The following is a 21,545-nucleotide window of genomic DNA, read 5'->3' on the forward strand; positions in this document are numbered from 1 at the left end:
AGAGGTTTACAACTATGTATAACTTGAAAAAAGGAACCCTTTGGATAAAAAACAGTTTTGGTAAGGAAACCTGATGAGAAGTACCTATTCAAATGTAATTATATGGAGCTTTTTCTTTAATAAAAATGATTTTAGTATACAAATGGCACTGGATTTATACATGAAAATTGTCACTGAAAGAAATAGGTAATCTCTTCTAAATGGATATTTATGAACAACTTGCATTATGAATGTTACGTGATATTTCTTAAGTGGATTTCAAAAGATGTTACTGGTCCAAAAATTGATTGATCAGAGCTTACTACTAAAGACCATATCAGTTGTGGGCATCACAATTTTCAGTAAAAACCAGAGAAGGTGGAATAGATGCTGAGAATGTTAAAAAGTATGGTCAAAGGGACTAGACCCTAAACCCAGCAAAGAGAAGCTGAGGATGTTATCTATGTTTAGCCTTGAGAAAGATAACTGAGAGGAGATATAATAGCATTTTTGATTACTTGCCTAAAGACCTGTATCCTACTTACTTTCCAGAGATGGAATCATGATTTTAAAACATTGGAAAGAAAATTCTGTTGGAATCTTATGGAAAATATCCTAACAGAAAAAAAATAGTTTGACAGTGATACCTAGGAACAAAAAGACGAGTAATGTTACACATGTTGTGACAATGTCTTTATATGAATCGCTGGGACTGTACTATTTGTGCAAGTTAGTAATCTGTGTTATTTCCATAATTATTCATGAAATTTAATATATCATTATGGCTTCTATCAGGGCAGAATCCCCTTTGGTGGAAGTTTTTGAGTGGAGGCTAACTAAGCAACTGTTTGGGGTGCTTTGTTTTGACACCCTGAGCAAAAGTTGGTATTTGTCACCTTATAGGACCCTTCCAACTGTTGGATTCTAGGATTGCATAACTAATTTTGTGTAGTAATTCTTTCTTTCTGTGGATTGTTTTTTTATGTCTTCAATTTGGAACAGGACATCCTCCTCATGGTATATGTTCCAAGTCAACCACGTCAGATTTCTAATCGTGTTTTTGTTCCCTCTGTCTGTGTACATACTGTTACTATGTGGACAGATAATGTATACAAAGAATGTGCGTTTTTTTTGTCAAATTTCTAGAGAAGAGTTTGTAGCTCTCTGTTTGGATAGGCATCAAAAATTATGAGGCATATATCCTTTATATATCCTTTATATGTAAAGAAACTTTATATGTGCAAACAGTTTCCAACAGAAAGATTTTTTCTCTCTCCATTGGTCTATTGTATTGTCCAAGAACATGGATTTTTTAAAAATATACTGTGTATATCTTATTTCTGAAAGACAATCGGTATTGACAGACGACTATTCTAGCTTTGCTAAATCTTTTTCCGTAACAGAACAGCTATGTAAATAAAACAGAGGGGACAGGTAGAGAATGAAGACAAGACAACAATTGTATACACGTACACTATATATTGAAATTTTTCACTGTTCCTCATTATTTTGTCCTGAAGTGAAAGGGTAAGTTGAAATCCTTCATTCAAAGCTACAACCACTATCTAGTTTATTGTAAAAGGGTCCTAATAGTTTAGCAGAACTATTTATTTGAGTAGTTACATTCCTTGATACGTTTTAGAATTCCATAAAGATGCATGCCAATTTTAAAATTAACACATCACGCAATGTAGTAATAATAATAATTTTTAGTCTGTCATGCTGACTTAATTGGAACAGAAATTGAAAAGGGGGAGAAGGGCAATTTTAAAGTAATTTATATAATTTTGGAATAAAGAAGGGTAGCACTGAGTTGTCATTTAGATATTTTCATCTTTTTAATTTATCAGTTTAAAGAAAATGCTGTTGAGAATGTCATAACTACCAGTAGAATAAAGAGATGCAAATAAAATGCCTAGCTTAAAGAGGGAGGAAGTATCAAATATTTTCTAAACAAAAGATAATAAAATTATTTCCAAGGGTCTCCTTCACTGCTGCGGACTGCAATTATTAAATTTTTGTCTATTATTAAGTAAAATAGAACACAACATGCAAGTTCTCTATCAAGAAGAAATTTTAATGTTTGGTAGGATGGCCACATTGACTGCTTTCATTAGAAATAATCTAAGTTTAATGATGATTGTCACCCCTTATAAATGATTTTTGTGGAAAACAGAAAAATGAAGTCATTATATACAGTCTTGAGGATTAGACTAAAAGTAATGGACCATAGGAAAAGCAAAATCTTTGCTGTAAACATAGGGTAAGAGATTAGCTTATATTTATACTTATAGCTGCTATCAAAGAAAATTGGATATTACTTCTTTATAATCCTTTTGTTTCTGTTCTTCAGTTTCTCCATTTTTGGTTTTGCTCTTTTCTTCTTCCCTGGTTTTTTCCCTCATTTTCCATTCTAATGACTAGTTCTGATTAGTTTTTATTCTGTATTCCCAATTCTAATAATTTTTTTTTTTAAAGATATGTTCACATATTGCTTGAATCAGCAGAATGGACTAACAGCGTTGACCTGTTCCAATTGTGGTGGGACACAAGTTCGAACTGGTGGAACTTAAGATATGGAAATAAGCTGGGTGGCTAATTTTGATATCCTAAGATGGACTAGATGTGGCTACTACTTTGGTGCCCAGAAAAGTTTAATTAAAAAAAAAATTAAAAGGCAAAGAGAATCCACTTCCATGATTTTGCCCAGAGACTACATTAATGTGTTTTTGAAGTCACTAGGAGTTGAGTTTAACCTGAAGAAGATCTGATCTTCCCATAGTGAAGTAATATAACTTTTTGAGACATGGAGATGCTCCATAATGCAATGCTATGGATCTTCACCAGCCAAAATCAAGACTATATAGGTGTTAATATGCACTTAACACTTTCCATAAATACTCTTTGCAGCATCAAATTGTTCCCAGAAGTACAAGTAGCTGTTTCATCAAAAAAGTGAAAAACTGAGGTATGGATTATGAAGGAAACCTTATTTGATGCATGGAGGGTGGAATGCTGCAACTCTGGCTGATATTTTTAAAAATTGTCTCCTTAGCCTATGTTTTACCTTTTACCTTTCACCACTCACCATACTGATATTATTGATAATCATGTCATTCCCTAATTTAAATAAACTGCTCATTATATTTATGTGTAAATCGCTTCAACCTTTTTTTTTCTTCCAATTTGTCATGAGCCATTTTGGAAATAAAAGATTATTTTGATGCGAGGTGAAATCTGCTGAAAACATTTTTCTTCATTTAGTTGATTGAAAAAGATGCTGTCCTCCCAGCTGGTTCAGATCCTTGCTATAACAGCTGCTTTGCTGGTAGAAGCTCATGCGCAGATAAATTGTCCAGGTAAGCTTGGAAATAACAAAAACTTCAACAGTAATGATTAAGTGATCAAAAATACAATTGTAAATAATTAGTGATTATCCTGTTGCTAATGAACAGAAGGACATTCTGTGTGGTTTCTCATGTCTGCATTTTACTGATGAATTCTTCAGGGGAAATCTATAATCGTAGATTTGAGTTTAAAAATGGGAAGATTATTTCTTGATTTATCAAATATTTGCTGCCCAGAATTGTTTCATTACTAGATGGGCAGCAAATAGGCAGACAGATGGACAGACGATAGTCAGACAGAAAGATCTTCCCATTTTTAAACTTCAGTAACAGAAGTGCAATTTTAAAAAAATAAAATGCAATGGAGACAATAGACTGGCACAAACTTTTATAGGTTTTTCCACTGAATATTACAGAAATAATTTAAACATTTGAAATAAAAGAAAGAAAGAAAAGAAGAAAGGAAGGAAGGAAAGGGAAAGGGAAAGGAAAGGAAAGAAAGGAAAGGAAAGGAAAGGAAAGGAAAGGAGCATCGTAGATATTGTATACACCAGTTTGAGAGTTTGAGTTATTGAAGTTCAGGGTATATTTATGTTTCTACAACAGAACAATGAAACTCCAATGCTCTTTTATATCTGAAATTTGAAATTGGTGCCCAAGAACGTTAAAGAGTATATATTTTCCTTTGAACAGGTCCCCAAGGACCTCCTGGAAGAACTGGACTTCCTGGCCCTCAAGGAGCAAAGGGCACTCCTGGCATCCGAGGACCTGCTGGTCCATCAGGTGATGGAGTATCTTCCTTTTGGCTTTCCTTGGGCTCCCAGACCTGAGCAGATATGCTTATCCCAACATCTAGCTTTGCCCAATTCAAAATTCCAAACAAAACACATTAGAATCCTCCTCTTCCCTTTTTAAAAATCTCTTTGATTCCAATATTGCATGATGAAATGTTCTGAACAACCTGCTGAGGCCTTCAAACACCTGCACACTATTTTGCAAGACTGCTTCATCTTTATAAAGATCATGCCCTCTGAAGGGATGAAGTGCCCCTATTTTTTGTAAACTGGTTTCTTCCAGACAATAATTAGTGCCATCATTAACACAATCATCTTCTAGGTATTTTCTTCAATGAAAAGGAGACCAAGCTGTCCTTGTATTTTGTTGCCTAGACAACTGGGCATTTATTTATCAATTATTCAATTCATTTGCTGCCCATCTCACTGTCTGGGTGACTTTCAATCTGATAAAATGATATTGTAAAAGATTAAAATAGTAAGACAATGAATATATAAACATTAACAAAGAAATAGCTAAGATAGAGGGATGGGTACACAATAGAGGTGGAATCTTTCAATCCAGTAATCATCTCCAAGATGACAGAGCTGTATCTGCCCCCACTCCCAGGCCAATTGCCAGAGCCATTAAGGCCTTTAGGGAAGGCCCAAGGAGTGGGTCAGATCTCCTCTTGAGGGTGATGATGTTCCAGAGAGTGAGCACCATGGCAGAAAAGGTTCTTCTCCTTGATCCTGCCAGCCAAAATCCCTTGGCCAATAGGATGGGATGTGTACAGAAGCATGTCCCTTCTGTAAGTGTAAGTGGGGTAGGCCAAATCCCTGACATTTTAATTTGGTAATCAAGGCCTCCATCCAGTGGTGGGATTCAAATAATTTAACAACAGGTTCTGTGGGCGTGGCTAGGTGGGAATGGCTAGGTTGCCATGGCTAGGTGGTCAAGTGACTGGGTGGGCATGGCTAAGTGGTTGCATGGCCGGGTGGTCATGTGACTGGGTGAGTGTGGCTGGGTGGCCATGTGACTGGGTGGGCATGGTCAATTCAATATCACTCACGTCAAGGGGTGCCTCACCTGGCCCCTTCTCTCCCAGCTGTTCCTTGTCACTCCCAGCCTCAACGTATCTATAGTTCTGTAAAAATGTTGTTCACCTTTTTCCAACTTTATTATCTACATACTATAGATGTACTTTCATGAACCATTGAAAGGAGAAAAAGGCTCACATGCTTTGCCCAAGAGTGTGATAGGCAACAGGTTTTTAAGGGGCTGCCACAAAGAAGTGAGGGGCAATGTATTTTTCAAAGAAGCAGAAGGAAAAACAAGAAGCAATGGATGGAAACTGAACAAAGAGAGAAGCAACCTAAAATTAAGGAGAAACTTCCTGACAGTGGAACTGTTTGTCTCCAGTTGCTCAATCACTGGAAGTTTTTAAGAAAAGACTGGACAGCCATTTCTCTTAAATGGTATATGTGTCAGGCTTGGAAGCCATCTTAGGCCTGCCACATTTAGTGATGTGGGAAACTGGGAGGGGGCATTGTATGGAGCTGGGGAGATATATAGTCATAGTAACATTCCTTTCTCCGGGAGTCAAGGCCACTCTGCCCTGCACCTGGAGGGGTGTATCTGGGAAGCATCTCCAGTTGGGACGGTGCATTGATTGGACCATGTGATGGACACGTGGGTGTTGGGCAAGGACTTGGATTTTTTTTTGGGTGGGGAAAACCTGGAAACTTTCAGGTTTGGGTTTTCCCAGATGTGCCAATATGACTTCTCTAATAAAATGGAACGTTGAGGAATGCCTAGCCTTGGAGTTTTCTTTCGTTGGGGGTGTTACTTGGAATCCTCATAATAGGGTTCCCCCTCAAGGTCCCTTCTAAGTGTTATTCTGTTATTCTGACCCCTTTCCCAGGCCCTCTATTTAGATTTTGACATCCTCAGTTTTTCTGTCTGAGCAGGGGGTTGGACTAGAAGACCTCCAAAGTCCCTTTCAACTCTGTTATTCTGTTATTCCTGAGCTAAATAGTTAAGAACCTCATTGGGACCCTATCTCTTTTGCTCCCTCTGGACTAATGAGTTAAAGAGCTGCCTCTAGACATTCACTTTAATAAGATTTTTAGAAACCTGCAGTTGAAAGTTCTTTGTCTCCTTACCCTGAAGACCCAATTTCATTTGGAATCTAATCCCAAAATGATTGCCCTTTTGGCATTTCTCTTGATACTTCTTCAAAATGCACCCCCAAGAAGCCACCCCCTCTCTCTCCCTCCCTCCCTCCTCCCTCCCTTCCCCCCTCTCTCACACTCAATTTAAGCAAAAGTGTCTTGGACACTTTAGAATCATAGGCTAGAAGAAGGTACCTTAGAGGTCTTATAGTTCAACCTTCTGCTTAAGGCAGAAGACCTCATATATACTTGCGGGTTCGCAGACATCCCGGCTTTGGCTACAAGAACTGCAGGCAGCTTTCCCGACCACACACTTCCTCCTCCCACCGCCCCATGCAAAGTGGGAGGCCCAAGAGAAAACACCTGGTCTTGGCATACAGCCCTTCACGATGGAGCCCTTCCCGGGGAGCAAAGCATGGATGGGACAAATGGATCCATTCTGAAGGCGAGCTCCAGAGCGGTGGCGGTGGCGGCAGAAGGAAGAAAGCGAACTCCAGAGCAGCGGCGGCAAAAGGCAAGCTCCAGAGGGGTGGCAGCAACGTTGGACGGCAGAAGGCAAGCTCCAGAGTGGCAGCAGAAGGTGGTGGTGGAAGGCAGCAGAAGGTGGTGGTGGAAGGCAAGCTCCAGAAAGCAAGCAGCGGCAGCACTTGAGGACAGCATGTGGATGTCCTGGGATTGCACATGTGCACTACAGTGGAACAGCAGTCTCAGCCCCAGTGCAGCATCTCCCCTGAGGGCTGGCTGCCTGCCCTCCTGCTGGTCGGCTCGGAAGCGGCGCATCCCCTGTCATGGGCTGGATACGGGACCCGAGGCGGAGGGGAAGGCAAGCAGGCAATAGTCACCCAGAGGCCCCGTGTAAGCTGAACGCGCCAAGCCAAAAAGGTGAGCGAGCCTTGTGAGTCTCGCTGTGTTCCTCTGAGATGGCTCTTTGGCCGAGTGCAGTGGGTCTCCCTCCCCTGCCACCAGCCTCAGCCTTACATTCTAGATCTTCCATGAGCCTCTGGTGGCCTGAATACCATGCCCTTCAGATCCCAACAGGGTCAGCACGTAGCTGCCTGTGAAGATAAGGCTGAAGCCGGGTGACCCTCAGGGGAGATGCCACCCTGGGGCCAAGACTGCTGCTCCACTGCAGTGTGCACATGCAGCCCTGGGACATCTGCCTACCCTCCTGGAGCACTGCCGCCAGTGGGCACTGGCACCATTGGGATCTGAAGGGCAGGGCACTCAGGCTGGCAGAGGCGCATGGATAGTCTGAAGCTCCACGAGGCCTTCACGATAGATCAGATTATCCAAGGCTTTGCTCCCATGGAAGGGCTCCATCATGGAGGGCTGTTCTAGAGGCTTCTCAAGCCTTGAGAAGCGGTAGGAGGCTGAGGGAGAGAAACTGATTGAGACAGAGAGAAATGGATTGAAGCTGAGAGAAATGAGAGGCTTTGGAGATGAGCACCCTTCCCATCCCCGCTTCCCTGAGGGACTGCATAGCCACGCTTACCTCTGCCTCGACAGCTGTTTTACATCAATAAATAAAAGAAAATAAGGTTTATAGATATCGTGTACCCCAGGTTTTGAGAGTTTGGGTTATTAAAGATATATTTATCTTTAGAAACCTTTATCTTGTAGAAACCTACAACATAATGAACCGATCAACCAAAAGTCCAGTGTTCTCTATATCCAAAATTCGAAATACGTGCCCAAGAATGTTAGACAATTACACCTCTGTTTTCCTTTGAACAGGTCCCCAAGGACATCCTGGACAAAATGGATCTCCTGGCCCTCAAGGACCAAAGGGCAATCAAGGTGTCAGAGGACCTGCTGGTCCACCAGGTGATAGAGTGTTATCCTTTGTGTGAACTTTTTGGGGGCTCCCAGACCTAAGCAGATATGCTTTGCCCAATCCAGAATCCCAAACAAAACTATGGAAGTCCTCCTCTTCCCTGTTTAACACCTCTTTGATTCCTACATTACCTGATGAAATGTTCTAAACAAGCTCCTGATGTCTTCAAAAACTTGCACACTATTTTGCAATACAGCCTCATCCTAATACAGGCCGTGCTCTCTGAAGGGGTTTAGAAGTGCCCCTTATTTTTGAAAACTGCTTTCATCCAGATAATTAGTGCCACTCACTCAATCATCTTCTAGGTATTTTCTTAAATGAAAAGAAGATCGAGCTTTCCTTGTGTGTTGTTGTGTTGCCTAGGCAGCTGGACATGACATATTAATTTGGCAATCAAGCTCTTGGAAGCAGGAGGGGGGAGAATCAATAGGAACCCCTTTTACAAAATAAATATGGATGAAACAAACTCTCTGAAATGATTCACCTTGAAGCAGAGACTCAATTATGAGAGTCATTCTACAATAACTCTCATAATTGGAAATTAGTTTATGAGAGCACTTGACTTCACAGAGATGTTTGCCTTCTGCAATCGAAAGATAGTTATTGGTTCTGCTCCACAATCCTATCGTTACCTTCTCAACCTGGTGCTTTTGGCTTCAGGTTCCATAATTGCAAAGAGACATAACTTTTTTTAGAAAGCAGGATGGAAAATTCCTAGGCTAGTGTAAATGCAAGCCAGGGTAGATATCTGAAGTGTTTAGCAATTGGAATGAGGTTGTTAAGGCAAACTCCATTCCATGTACAATCATATCAGCTTGATTTTCTTTCTCCCCCGCCAAAGTTCCTTAATTGTAGAAGTTTTCCTTCAGAAAGCAATTGGCAATTGAAGTTTGTTAGTCTAAGCATTATAGAATAGAATGGAATGGAATGGAATGGAATGGAATGGAATGGAATGGAATGGAATGGAATTCTTTATTGGCCAAGTGTGACTGGACACACACGGAATTTGTCTTTGGTGCATAAGCTCTCATTGTACAAAAAAGCTATAAATGATAAATCATGATCATAGTCATCATAAAAATACATTCATCGTAAATCATAAGATACAACACTTAGTGATAGAATCAACATAAATCGTACTAGGAAACTAAATAAAACAATATAAAGATACAAGCAACAAAGTTATAGTCATAACTGGAAAAGGAGATAGGTAATAGGAAAGATGAGAATAATAATATTAATACAGTCTTACTAAATAGTTTGACCAATGTTGTGGGAATTAGTTGTTTAGCAGTTCTTTTAACAAGCAGAGCCCTACTTGTCAGTTAATTTAAAACGTGAATGCATTGGGTTTAAATCTTAATTTTGTCTTTAATTGAATTGTTCATTTTAGTTTTCTTACTTCTTGCATTTATTGTCTCTTTTCTCCCGGTAGACATCTACATTAAATCATTATGTAAATCATTATCTAAACTACAGGGGTTTTTTTTTCATTGAAATACATGAATACTTGCTATATGAGTGTAGCATATATATTTTTTTTTATTGAAAAGTTTTACAAAAAAGAAATACAAAAAAAATTTCCCCTCCTGTTCCCCCCACCCTTTCCGCCCCCTTCATCCCACCCTCCCCACCCGACTTCCCAGAGCAAAATACAAGGTATTTCATTTAATCAAACATAAACTAGATTAATCTACTTATCCTCAAAGTACTGCCTCCCCCACTGAAACCTTAACTCCACTACCGATAACCAAATACTTCTAATACTAACATTCATTCATAAGCTATTTGATGTTTTCTTGTCTGATACTTATTTTGAATATAATCTATCCATCTTCTCCATTCCGATACGTATCTTTCTTGCGTGTGGTCCTTCAAGTACGCCGAGATTTTCGCCATTTCTGCTAGGTTTGTTACTTTCAATATCCACTCTTCAATAGTAGGCAAAGAGTCCTTCTTCCAATATTGAGCTACCAGCAGCTGCTGATATTAAGTTCAAAATCAATTTAGTCTCTGAAACTGTACAGTCCGTAGTTATACCCAATAGAAACAATTGAGGAGTAAATTTCAACCTTCTTTTCAAAATGTTCTGCATCACCCACCAAATTTTTATCCAAAATGCCTTGATTTTTTTACAAGTCCACCATATATGATAATAGGTTGCGTCATTACATTCACATCTCCAACATTTAGCTTGCAAATTCGAGTACATACATGATAATTTCTTAGGATCTAAGTACCATCTATAAAACATTTTATAAAAATTCTCTCTCAAATTTTGTGCTTGCGTAAATTTAACATTTCTGACCCAAATCTTTTCCCATGTTTCCATCATCACTGGTTCCTGAAAGTTTTGTGCCCATTTAATCATACAGTCCTTAACCAATTCAGTTTCTGAGTCTATTTCCAGTAATGCATTATACAACCTTTTAATATGCATCTGACTTTGATCTCTAATCTGTTTCACCAAATTTTCCTCATTTTGCATAACCCCAATTTTTTGATTCATCTAGAGATTTAATTCATCTAGAGATTTCAATTGCGACTTGCCCCTTTCCAAAAGAAGAAGCTCTTTATGAGTAATCACCTCTATTTTTTGCTCTGTACTTATATTTTCTATTACATGTCTGGGGTTTGCCCATATAGGTATCTTATAGTTGATGCTTTGGCTGTGTTGTTAAAAATCAATTCTGATGAGATTTTTTACAAAATAGATAAAATTTACAGAGTGAACTCATGGGTGGCCAGACAAAGACAATTACCTAGAGATGTGGTGATATACTTCACAGATAGAAGAATGAGAAATGATATTTTGCAAAAATCTTTTCTTTCCTCTGTGCAAGTGGAGGGAACTCAAATTGGAATTTATAAAGAATTACCGCCAAAGATGTTGAAAGATAGAAAAGATTTTGGTTTTTTTAGTAAAGGAATTAAACAAATTAGAGATTCCATTCCGGTGGGATGCCCCAACGGGTATAATCTTGAAGTACCATGGGGAAAGATATCGACTGAATACTGTTGAAAAAGCGGAGCATTTTTACCATACTGTTTTTAAGGAGAGATCACCATCTCCACGTTCATCTACAGTATTGGAGATAAAGGAGAGTGCTAAGGAGAAGCAATCCCAGCAAGAGTTGGAAGCGCAGCTTAAGCAGGTTGAATTAGATCCAACAGAAGCGCAGGGTGCTGTAGGAGGTTTTCTGGAGGAGCCCCTGTTAGAATCTTCTCCAATTTTGACTACAAGAGATGTGGCTTTGGACCTAGCTCGTATGGCTGAAGCTAAAGACCAGCGAATAACTCATGCAGTTTCAAAACAACTCAAAGAAAAACAACTGCAAGAAAGAGCTAAGGCACAACAATATAAAAAAGGAGCTAAGAGTACTACAGAATATAGTGAAGCCATGGGGAGAGGAAAGTTGGTGGCCTCGGAAGACATCCGGCAATTCTGCTCGTTGCTTCAAAAAGGTATACATGATGGTTAAGTTTTTGTCTTGGAATGTGAATGGGCTGAATTCACCACAGAAAAGAAAGAAAATATTTACATATTTGCAACAATTTAATAATGATATAATTTGTCTACAAGAAACTCATATTAGAACGCAAGATCAAAAATACTTGATAAACTCAAAATTACGAACACACTTTATAGCTTCAAACTTGGAAAAAAAGAATGGCGTGTTATTTATATAAATAAAAGATTATCAGCTAAAATTATAGAAGTGGATGAAGGTGGTAGGTTTGTAGCAATTGAACTGTATACAGTACATGGTCAAATTCTTGTGATTGGAATTTATGCTCCTAACCAACAACAGGATCACTTTTATAAAATTTTGCATACTAAAATATTGCAATGGGATTATAGATCTATTTTGATTATGGGAGACTGGAATGGAGTAATTGATTCTAAATTAGATTAAAAAAGTCTGGCGAAGTCAAGGATTAGACTACCACAAACTTTTTTTGATATGAAAGAAGATTTGGAATTAAAAGATGTTTGGAGAATATATAATTCAAAAGATTTGGACTATACCTTCTTTTCTGATAGACACAGATCCTTTTCAAGGATTGATTTTATTTTATTATCAAATGATTTACTTGTTAAAACAAAAAGAACTAAAATTTTTCCAAGAACTTTATCTGATCACAGCCCAGTATGGATAGAAATTGAGACTGGAAAAATTGAGAGAAGATCATGGAGATTAAATGAAAATTTGTTTAGATATGAAAAAAATATAACAGAACTTAAGAAGCAGATGAAAGAATTTTTTGAAATTAATTTAAACAAGGGTACCCCTATTGAAATTGTTTGGGATGCAAGCTGGATAACAAGATTTGAGAGTCCTGATACAGCAAAAACAATATCATCTCTTATTTTATCATGCTCCTTTGCAACTGCTCCCTTGATCGAACCTATGTCTTCCTCTATTTTCTTAAATTTCCCTTCAACAAGTAATGTTAAATTGTTCATTGCTTCTCTCATTGCTGTTGCTTGATTATTCATGGCTTCTTTCATAGCTTCCTTAAAATCATTAAGTGCTGCATCTTGACTCTGGGTCTGGCTCTGTGAATCAGCCGGAAGTTGTGCTTTCTGTGTCACCAGTGACACAACTGGGGAGCCTCCCCCTCCTTTAGCAACTCCTGGTTTCACTTGTCTAGAAGCCATTTTTTTTCTCCCCCCCCCCTTTTCTTTAAAAAGCAACAAAGTCTTTAAAGGTGTTAAGTTATAGTCTCTAAATTGCCAAACAAGGTAGTTTTTTTTCCTTTATTCTCTTCCCTCCGCACTCTCAGTTCCCAACAGTTAATAGGCAGCTAATCCACTCTCCCAGCGCAAAGTTCTCAAGCACTTTCATTTCAGGCTTTCACTTTCAAAGCCCTAACAAAGACGCCATCTTCCGCCTCCCGCTCAAGATTCAGATTGAAACAAAGTAACTTTGGAGTTAAGCTCTGTATTTTTAAGGCTTGTTCTCTTGTTTTCCGCTCTGCCTGTGCTTGGAATCAATCAAACTCACTTTTTAAAAGCAGGATCGGATCGCGGCTTCTCGCCCTACTTTTGCAGGGTCGTCCTGGCTCTGGAGCTTCTTGGCGGGCTGCCTGAGGAGCTCTCACCCTCCAAGCCTCTGGAAATGATCCAGAGGACTTTCGGGGGGCTCTACTCTCGCCCACCGGCTCTCCTCTCTTTCTTTTCTTTTCTCTGACTGCTCTCCTCTCTTTCTTTTCCCGAAGGAGAGTTTTTTCAGCCGTTTGACAGCTGATTTGCGCTGTCAAAGCGGCTTTTATGGAGACACAGGGCTGGCGGTCATAAATGACTGTCCACGGAGCCTGCGGTGCCAACAGGAAGCGAGTGTAGCATATTTTCACTGACATATATCCCAGAGAATTCCCAAAAGAGAAAATTGCCAGCATCAACCATACTGAAACCATTTCGAGCTCTGAAATTTTGTCCATCTACAATGCAAATCTTTCCAAGATCTCAGACTGAGCGAATCATAAATTCTAAACCACAGGCATGCTGTAAAATTCAAAATCATGACTCGGATTTCAACTGTAGAATATTGATTATTTGATGTACTGTGGAAATGCTGATGAATAAGAAGGCTAATTCTTACTCAGTTAATCTTGCATAAAGTGAATGTTTTGGCTTTATATAACTTATTTAACTTATATGCAGAGCACATCATGAGAAAGGCGGGGCTAGATGAATCAAAAGTTGGAATTAAGATTGCTGGGAGAAATATCAACAACCTCAGATATGCAGATGATACCACTCTAATGGCAGAAAGTGAAGAGGAATTAAAGAGCTCTCCTGATGCGGGTGAAGAAAGAGAATGCAAAAGTTGGTTTGAAACTCAAAGTTAAGAAAACTAAGATTATGGCATCCGGCCCTCTCAATTCCTGGCAAATAGATGGGGAAGAAATTGAGACAGTGACAAATTTTATTTTCCTGGGCTCCAAGATCACTGCAGTTGGGGACTGCAGCCAAGAAATTAAAAGACGCTTGTTCCTGGGGAGAAAAGCTATGGCAAATCTAGACAGAATACTAAAAAGCAGAGACATCACCCTGCCAACAGACGTGTGTATAGTCAAGGCTATGGTTTTCCCAGTTACAATGTATGGCTGTGAAAGTTGCACCATAAGAAAGGCTGAGCATCAAAGAATTGAGGCCTTTGAACTCTGGTCCTGGAGAAGACTCCTGTGAGTCTCTTGGACTGCAAGGCGATCAAACCGGTCAGTCCTAGAGGAGATCAACCCTGACTGCTCTTTAGAATGCCAGATCCTGAAGATGAAACTCAAATACTTTGGCCACCTAATGAGAAGGAAGGACTCACTGGAGAAGAGCCTAATGCTGGGAATGATTGAGGGAAAAAGAAGAAGGGGACAGCAAAGAATGAGGTGGCTGGATGGAGTCACTGAAGCAGTAGGCATGAGCTTAAATGGACTCCAGAGGATGGTAGAGGACAGGAAGGCTTGGAGGAACGTTGTCCATAGGGTCACGATGGGTCGGACACAACTTTGCAACTAAAACAAAAGTGAATGTTTGCAACATCCTAAATTCACTGCTAGAGGGAACCATTAACTTTCAAACTAAAATATACCTGCTCCCAACTCTATTTGAAGTAAATGTTGAAGAAAACATATATCCAGCATTTATATAACTCTGAGAAATTTCTCACATTCTCACAGGGTGGATGCAACTTAAAACAAAACATATTGCACTCTTACAGATTGTTCTAGTATTTACATCAGATCACCTATAATTTATTTCAGTATAATCCATTCCATGGTAAAGCCACACTTGGAATACTGCATCCAGTTTTGGTAGCCATAATGTAAAAAAGATGTTGAGATTCTAGAAAGAGTGCAGAGAAGAGCAACAAAGATGATTAGGGGTAACAGTAAAGGTAAAGGTTCCCCTCGCACATATGTGCTAATCGTTCCCGACTCTAGGGGGCAGTGCTCATCTCCATTTCAAAGCCGAAGAGCCAGCGCTGTCCGAAGCTGTCTCCTTGGTCATGTGACTGGCATGACTAAACGCCAAAGGTACGTGGAACGCTGTTGGGAACCAAACAAAGGTACGTGGAACGCTGGTGGGAACCAAAGGTGGTCCCTATTTTTCTACTTGCATTTTTTATGTGCTTTCGAACTGCTAGGTTGGCAGAAGCTGGGACAAGTAACGGGAGCTCACCCTGTTACACGGCACTCGGGATTCAAACAGCTGAACTGCCAACCTTTCGATCGACAAGCTCAGCATCTTAGCCACTGAGCCACTGCATCCACCGCATGATTAGGGGATTGGAGGCTAAAACATATAAAGAACGATTGCTGGAACTGGGTATGTCTAGTCTGATGAAAAGAACTAGGGGAGACATTGATAGCAGTGTTCCAATATCTCAGAGGCTGCCACAAAGAAGAGGGAGTCAAGCTATTCTCCAAAGCACCTGAGGATAGGACAAGAAGTAATGAGTGCAAACTAATCAAGAAGAAAAGCATCTTAGAACTAAGAAGAAATTTCCTGATAGTTAGAACAATTAATCAGTGGGAGAATTTGCCTCCAGAAGTTGTAAATGCTCCAACACTGGAAGTTTTTAAGAAGAGATTGGATAACCATTTGTCTGAAGTGGTGTAGGGTTTCCTGCCTAAGCAGGGGGTTGGACTAGAAGACCTCCAAGGTCCCTTCCAACTCTGTTATTCTGTTCTGTTCTGTTCTGTTCTGTTCTGTTCTGTTCTGTTCTGTTCTGTTCTATTCTACTCTACTCTACTCTACTCTACTCTACTCTACTCTACTCTACTCTACTCTACTCTACTTTACTCTACTCTATTCATGATTGGTATTAACAATATCTAGAATCTGAGAGGAGGTAAGTGTTATTTTCCCCAAACTTTTTTTTTCTATACTGTTGCAAAGAGTCAGTCTGGTGTAATGGTTAAGGCATCAGGCTAAAAACCAGGTGAATTCTAATTCTGCTTCAGGCACAAAACCAGCTGGATGTTCTTGGTGTTAGTTTCTTTCACTCAGCCCTTGGAATGAGGAAAGGGCAAACCCCTTCCCAAAATCTTGCCATGAAATTTGTATTTATTATGGATGGAGGTGTCAACAAAAACTTGAAGACGTCCCTACCCCCCCCCACACACACACGTTGCTAACCCTGGCTTTCCAATAATTAAAGGACTTGGTGGAAGGGCTTTCTATATAGAGGCAAGAGCCTCTTATTAATATTTTGGTGGGTGACCAGAGTCTCTCATTTCAAAAAGTTGAATAATATATTTAACATTGGAATCATGCAAGTTTTCAGAGAAAGAAAGACATAAAATGTGTTTACTACAGAAAACAAAATCCATTGGTTTCAGTTGAAAGACTGAAGTTGAAAGACTCTAGGCCTACAAATCAATCAGTTAATCAATCTGTTTTTTAATCTATCAGACTATTGCCGGTTTGTGTTCCAATGCATTGTTAAAGAAAAGCGATGTCCCAATTAATTTCACAGGATCAGACAGTCATAATGGTATTAATAATTTCAGTTGAACCATCTGACAATGAATCTCTATTATTTTTCATTCACAGGTGTGCCTGCCAGCCAGGATCCTAAGCTACAAAACAACATCGAAGAATTTCAACGCAGAATCGCCAGAATAGAAAGAGGTATTTTTTAATGGTTTCCCTTTCTCTTTTTCAGATTAAAAGTGGGTGAGTAGTTTTTAATTCTTATTCCATTTGTGTCACCAAGAAACCTGAATGAGAACAAAGCTATTCAGAAGACTGTGCAATATTATGACTGTGAATAGTTACGCCTATCTGGGTATTATTTGTTTTATTTTTTTATTTTACTTCAAATTTATATACCGCCCTTCTCCCTAGGGACTCAGGGCGGTGTACAGCCAAGTAAAAACACATAAATACATAATACATAAATTAAGAACAGATTAAAAGGAAATATCTCAATTTGGCCCAAAATTTAAAAAGACAAACGAATTTAAAATCATTTAAAATCATTTAAAAGGATTTGTTAGGCCAGCCCGGCTTGTTGAAAAAGGAAAGTTTTAAGGGAACGGCGGAAGGCACGGAGGTCTTGGATTCTCCTTATCTCTGAGGGCAGTTGATTCCAGAGGGTGGGAGTCCCCACAGAGAAGGCCCTCCCCCTGGGGGTCACCAGCCTGCATTGCTTGGCTGATGGCACCCCGAGGAGGCCCTCTCTGTGGGAGCGCACGGGTCGATGGGAGGTCGTCGGTGGCAGAAGGCGGTCTCAAAGATAACTAAGTCCTATGCCATGGAGCGCTTTAAAGGTGGTAACACCTTGAAGCGCACCCGGAAGACCACTGAGAGCCAGTGCAGCTCGCGCAGGAGCGGTGTTATACGGGAGCGCCATGCAGCTCCCATAATTACTCGCGCGGCCACATTCTGGACCAGTTGGAGCCTCCGGGTGCTCCTCAAGGGGAGCCCCATGTAGAGAGCGTTGCAGTAGTCCAGGTGAGAGGTGACGAGGGCATGAGTGACTGTGCACATGGAATCCCGATCAAGAAAGGGGCGCAACTGGCGAATCAGGCGAACCTGACAAAAGGTCCCCCTGGCAACAGCCGTCAGATGTTCCTCCAAGGACAGCTGTGTATCCAGGAGGACACCCAGATTGCGTGCCCTCTCCACGGGGGCCAAAGACTCGCCCCCGATAGTCAGCGCTGGAGTCAGCTGACTATATCGGGATGCCGGGAACCACAGCCACTCGGTCTTGGAAGGGTTGAGCTTGAGCCTGTTCCTCCCCATCCAGATCCGTACAGCCTCCAGGCACTGGGCCATCACTTCAAGGGCATCGCATTATTGAAAGTGATGATCCAGGGAAATTCCATTTCTGGAATGGGGATTCTTTGAATTTCACCAACTGATAAAGAATAGGATATCCTAAAGCTAGATTATCCCTCTATTTTTAATAGTGTGCACTATCTACCTTATCTGTCAGAGGTCAAGAGACTTTCTAACATTCACTGGTTTTTCTTCTGAATTACCAAGCTGTTGTTTTTACATTGAATACATGGTAGGGTCCTAATGCTCAGGAGAGATTCAACTTAGAATCATAGGGCTGGAAGGGACTTTAACAGATTAACAGAGTTGGAAGGGGCCTTGTAGGTCACCTAGTCCAACCCCCCTCCCCCATCTAAGCAGGAAATCCTGCCTACACCATTTCTGACAAATGGCAAGCCAATCTCTTCTTGGAAACTTCCAGTGATGAAGCTCCCACAGCTTCTGATGGCAAGCTGTTCCATTAGTTGATTGTTCTCACTGTCAGAAAATGTCTCCTTATTTCTCTCTCCTTGTTCAGTTTCCATCCATTATTCCTTGTCTGGCCTTCAGGTGCTTTAGAAAACAGCTTGACCCCCTCCTCTCTGTGGCAGCTCCTCAAGTATTGGAAGACTGCTATCATGTCTCCCCTGGTCCTTCTCTTTACTAGACTAGCCATGCCCAGTTCATGTAACTGTTCTTCATATATTTTAGTCTCCAGTCCCCTAATCATCCTGGTTGCTCTTCTCTGCACTCTTTCTAGAGTCTCCACATCTTTTTAATAGTGTGGTGACCAAAACTGGATGCAGGATTCTAGGTGTGGTCTTACTAAGGCTTGGAGGTCTTCTAACCCAATCATCCCACCTCTTCCTTGAAACAATAAATACCATTTTTAAATAGATGGTATAGTAGCTTTCATCAGCATATTGCCATGGTACAGTCCAAATCCTGCTTTGTTTTTTGTTTTTTACCTTAATGGGCTCATTAAAAAAGCAGTTCAGGAAATTTATTGCCACTTTCAAACAAAAACAGAAAAGACATGGGAAATCTCTTAGTTCCACTCGGGTACAACCAGATTGCTGCTTAACAATCAAACTATATAAAGTCAATTCTGTAAACCTATTTATCTTTGAACTGATGTTCTCGATGGATATGGGGATACCCAGAACTAAAGTACAGGTAGATCTCATTTGGTGGAGCGTTTACCATTACAACAGTGATGAAACCTTTGCAAGTCCATAAAGTAAAGCTGAAGTCAAATCATAAGCATAACTGTGTTCCATTTAGCAACCACTATGCTTAACAACCAAGTCGCCAGTCCAAACCATGATTGCTAAAGTAGGCTTACCAGCAGTGAGAACTCATAAACAATTCAGTTCAATGAGACTTGTGATTTCCTATCATTCAAAAAAGTGAATATGAACTCTCCAAGCTTTGTGATAGAAAAAAGGAAAACAAAGAAATTATTTTACTTAACATTTGTTCATTCATTTATACATTTATTCGTTAATTCCATTTGTGTAGCCAACCACTTGCCATCCATTTGGTCTACTACAAAGCAGGAGACCATGAGTTCTAGTCCTACCTTAGACATAAAAGCTGTCTGAATGGCTTCAGCCACAACTCACCAACAGACTGTGAGTTCTAGTCCCACTTTAGGAATGAAAGGCAGCTGGGTGACTTTGGGCCAGTCCCTCTCTTTCAGCCCAACTCATTTCGCAGGGCTGTTATTGATGTAGGGAAACTAGGAGTAAGGTGTGTTGGATATATTCACCACCTTGAGTTATTTGTAAAAATAATAAAGGGAGGCTATAAAAAAAGCTTGTTTACCAGGTTAACTGAAAAACAACAAAATAGTCAAACAGAAATTAAAAATACATTGTTGCCTGGGACCATTCATCAATCCATTTCTTTAAAAGGGCTCACCCCACACCTTGTCCCAAAGCCTCCATGGAGGAAAAAAATGGGTCTTCAATAGAAGAGAATTCAGGTGGTCCTCGAGATATGACCATCATGGAGCCTGCTCATTTTAGTCACAGGTTGGATTAGTTGTTAGGTGAAATGTAACACTAATAACCTCCTCACACACACTATGCTTGCTCTCCCCAATTAAATGAAAAACGGAATGTTCAAGTCGTTAAGTGAAGCATGGGGATAGCCGTGTGGTGCAGTGGTTGGAACGCAGTATGGCAGGCTGACTCTGCCAACTGCCAGCAGTTCAATCCTGACCAGCTCAAGGTTGACTCAGCCCTCCATCCTTCCGAGATGGGTAAAGTGAGGACTCAAATTGTTGGGGGGCTATAGATTGACTCTGTAAACTCCTTAGAGAGGGCTGTAAAGCATTGTGAAGCAGTCTAAGGGCTATTGCTATTGCTGTCCTGGGTGGGGGAGGCTGCTGGAGGCTGGCACAAGCCCAGTCTCACCCATGTCCCACAAAATGGCAGCTGCATTTGGATAGCTGCAGCACAGCCTGGGGACACCTAGCCTGCCCTCCTTCCATAACCTGAGGTCCAGAGAGCTTCAGAAAATCAGTGTGGGGCATGATGGGCATATGGAAAGGAGGCCCAAACACTGCAAGGCTTCCAATGGGGTGGGTGGGATGAGGGGGGAGAGCAGGAGGGCTCGGCAGCGACCCTGTGGTGGGTCATAAGAGGAAATGACAGCACGTCTGCTGCAGCCATTGTAATTTTGAAATGGGGTCATAGGTAGCTTTTTGAGAGTTGATCATAATTCCGAATGTTCATTAAATGGTCTGTCATACTTTGAGAATTACTGTATATGGAATTGGAATCTATGCAGTTCAGGGTGAAACTATGGGGTCCTTGATGGTCTCTGAACTTGGTCATTGGCTTGCAATGGTTGGATAATGAAAAGTCTGCAAGTCAACCACCAAACTCAGGAACATCAAGGACTCCATGGGTCTTCAATTTTTTTTTTACAAAAGGCTGGCAGGATTGAGGCCATCTGGATGATCTAAGCAAGGCTTCTAAATTTCTTGACAGCTTTGACCTTGGATGGAAAGATGGCAATTGCTGGAGATAAGCTGTTCGCTTCTACTGGGAAGACATCTATGTTTGGGAAAACAGAAGTGACTTGCCAAGAAGCCCATGGTTCCATTGCAGCACCAAAGAACCTGAATCAGAACAAAGCTATTCAGAAGATTGTACAATATTATAACAGTTATGCCTATCTGGGTATTATTGAGAGCGATGAGCCGGGGAAATTCCATTTCCGGAATGGGGATCCTTTGAATTTTACAAACTGGTACAAGAATGAACCTTCAGGTCAAGGAGCTGAAAAATGTGTGGAAATTTACAGCGATGGCACTTGGAATGACAAAATGTGCAACAATTACCGCCTTGCAGTCTGTGAATTTTAAGCCCAACCCAAGGCAACTGTTGAATGTTCCTTAAAAGAAAATTCAATGTGATTCTTCTGTCCAAAAAAAAAAAAAATCAATAAAAATCCTTGGCATTTATTTTGCTTTCATTTCATCTCCTGTGCTCAAAAGGCAAGTCTGTTCTAAAAGGATTTGCGTGTTCAGAAACAGAAAAGGTATCTCTAGAATGTGGGTTAAATGTCATAAAGACCGTGAAAATAAATTAAAGAAGAAATAGAAATGTTATCCCCAACAGGAAAATAATATCAGCTACTGTAGGATAGAGATGCGG

General features: G+C 40.4%; 1 protein-coding gene across 1 annotated transcript; it reads left to right on the top strand.

Annotated features, from left to right (window-relative positions):
* The first annotated feature begins 2,888 nt into the window (after positions 1-2,888).
* On the top strand, positions 2,889-21,253 carry LOC139318610 (pulmonary surfactant-associated protein A-like). Its single transcript, XM_070946129.1, has 6 exons — positions 2,889-2,947; positions 3,244-3,338; positions 4,020-4,109; positions 8,009-8,098; positions 16,669-16,746; positions 20,877-21,253. The coding sequence occupies exons 2-6, from the start codon at positions 3,257-3,259 to the stop codon at positions 21,251-21,253; spliced, it is 717 nt and encodes a 238-aa protein (XP_070802230.1). The 5' UTR covers positions 2,889-2,947; positions 3,244-3,256.
* The last annotated feature ends 292 nt before the right edge of the window (positions 21,254-21,545 follow it).

This window comes from Pituophis catenifer, unplaced genomic scaffold (assembly GCF_029215685.1).
Source record: "Pituophis catenifer annectens isolate HBS135680 unplaced genomic scaffold, rPitCat1.0.hap2 SCAF_6, whole genome shotgun sequence".
NCBI classification, from domain to species: Eukaryota; Metazoa; Chordata; class Lepidosauria; order Squamata; family Colubridae; genus Pituophis; species Pituophis catenifer.

What these genes read in the sequence shown, in the direction of transcription:
- LOC139318610 (XM_070946129.1), top strand. Translation starts at nt 3,257, where the DNA reads ATGCTGTCCTCCCAGCTGGTTCAGATCCTTGCTATAACAGCTGCTTTG. An exon ending in TGCGCAGATAAATTGTCCAG is followed by an intron (nt 3,339 to 4,019) that starts GTAAGCTTGGAA and finishes TCCTTTGAACAG; the next exon opens with GTCCCCAAGGACCTCCTGGA. An exon ending in AGGACCTGCTGGTCCATCAG is followed by an intron (nt 4,110 to 8,008) that starts GTGATGGAGTAT and finishes TCCTTTGAACAG; the next exon opens with GTCCCCAAGGACATCCTGGA.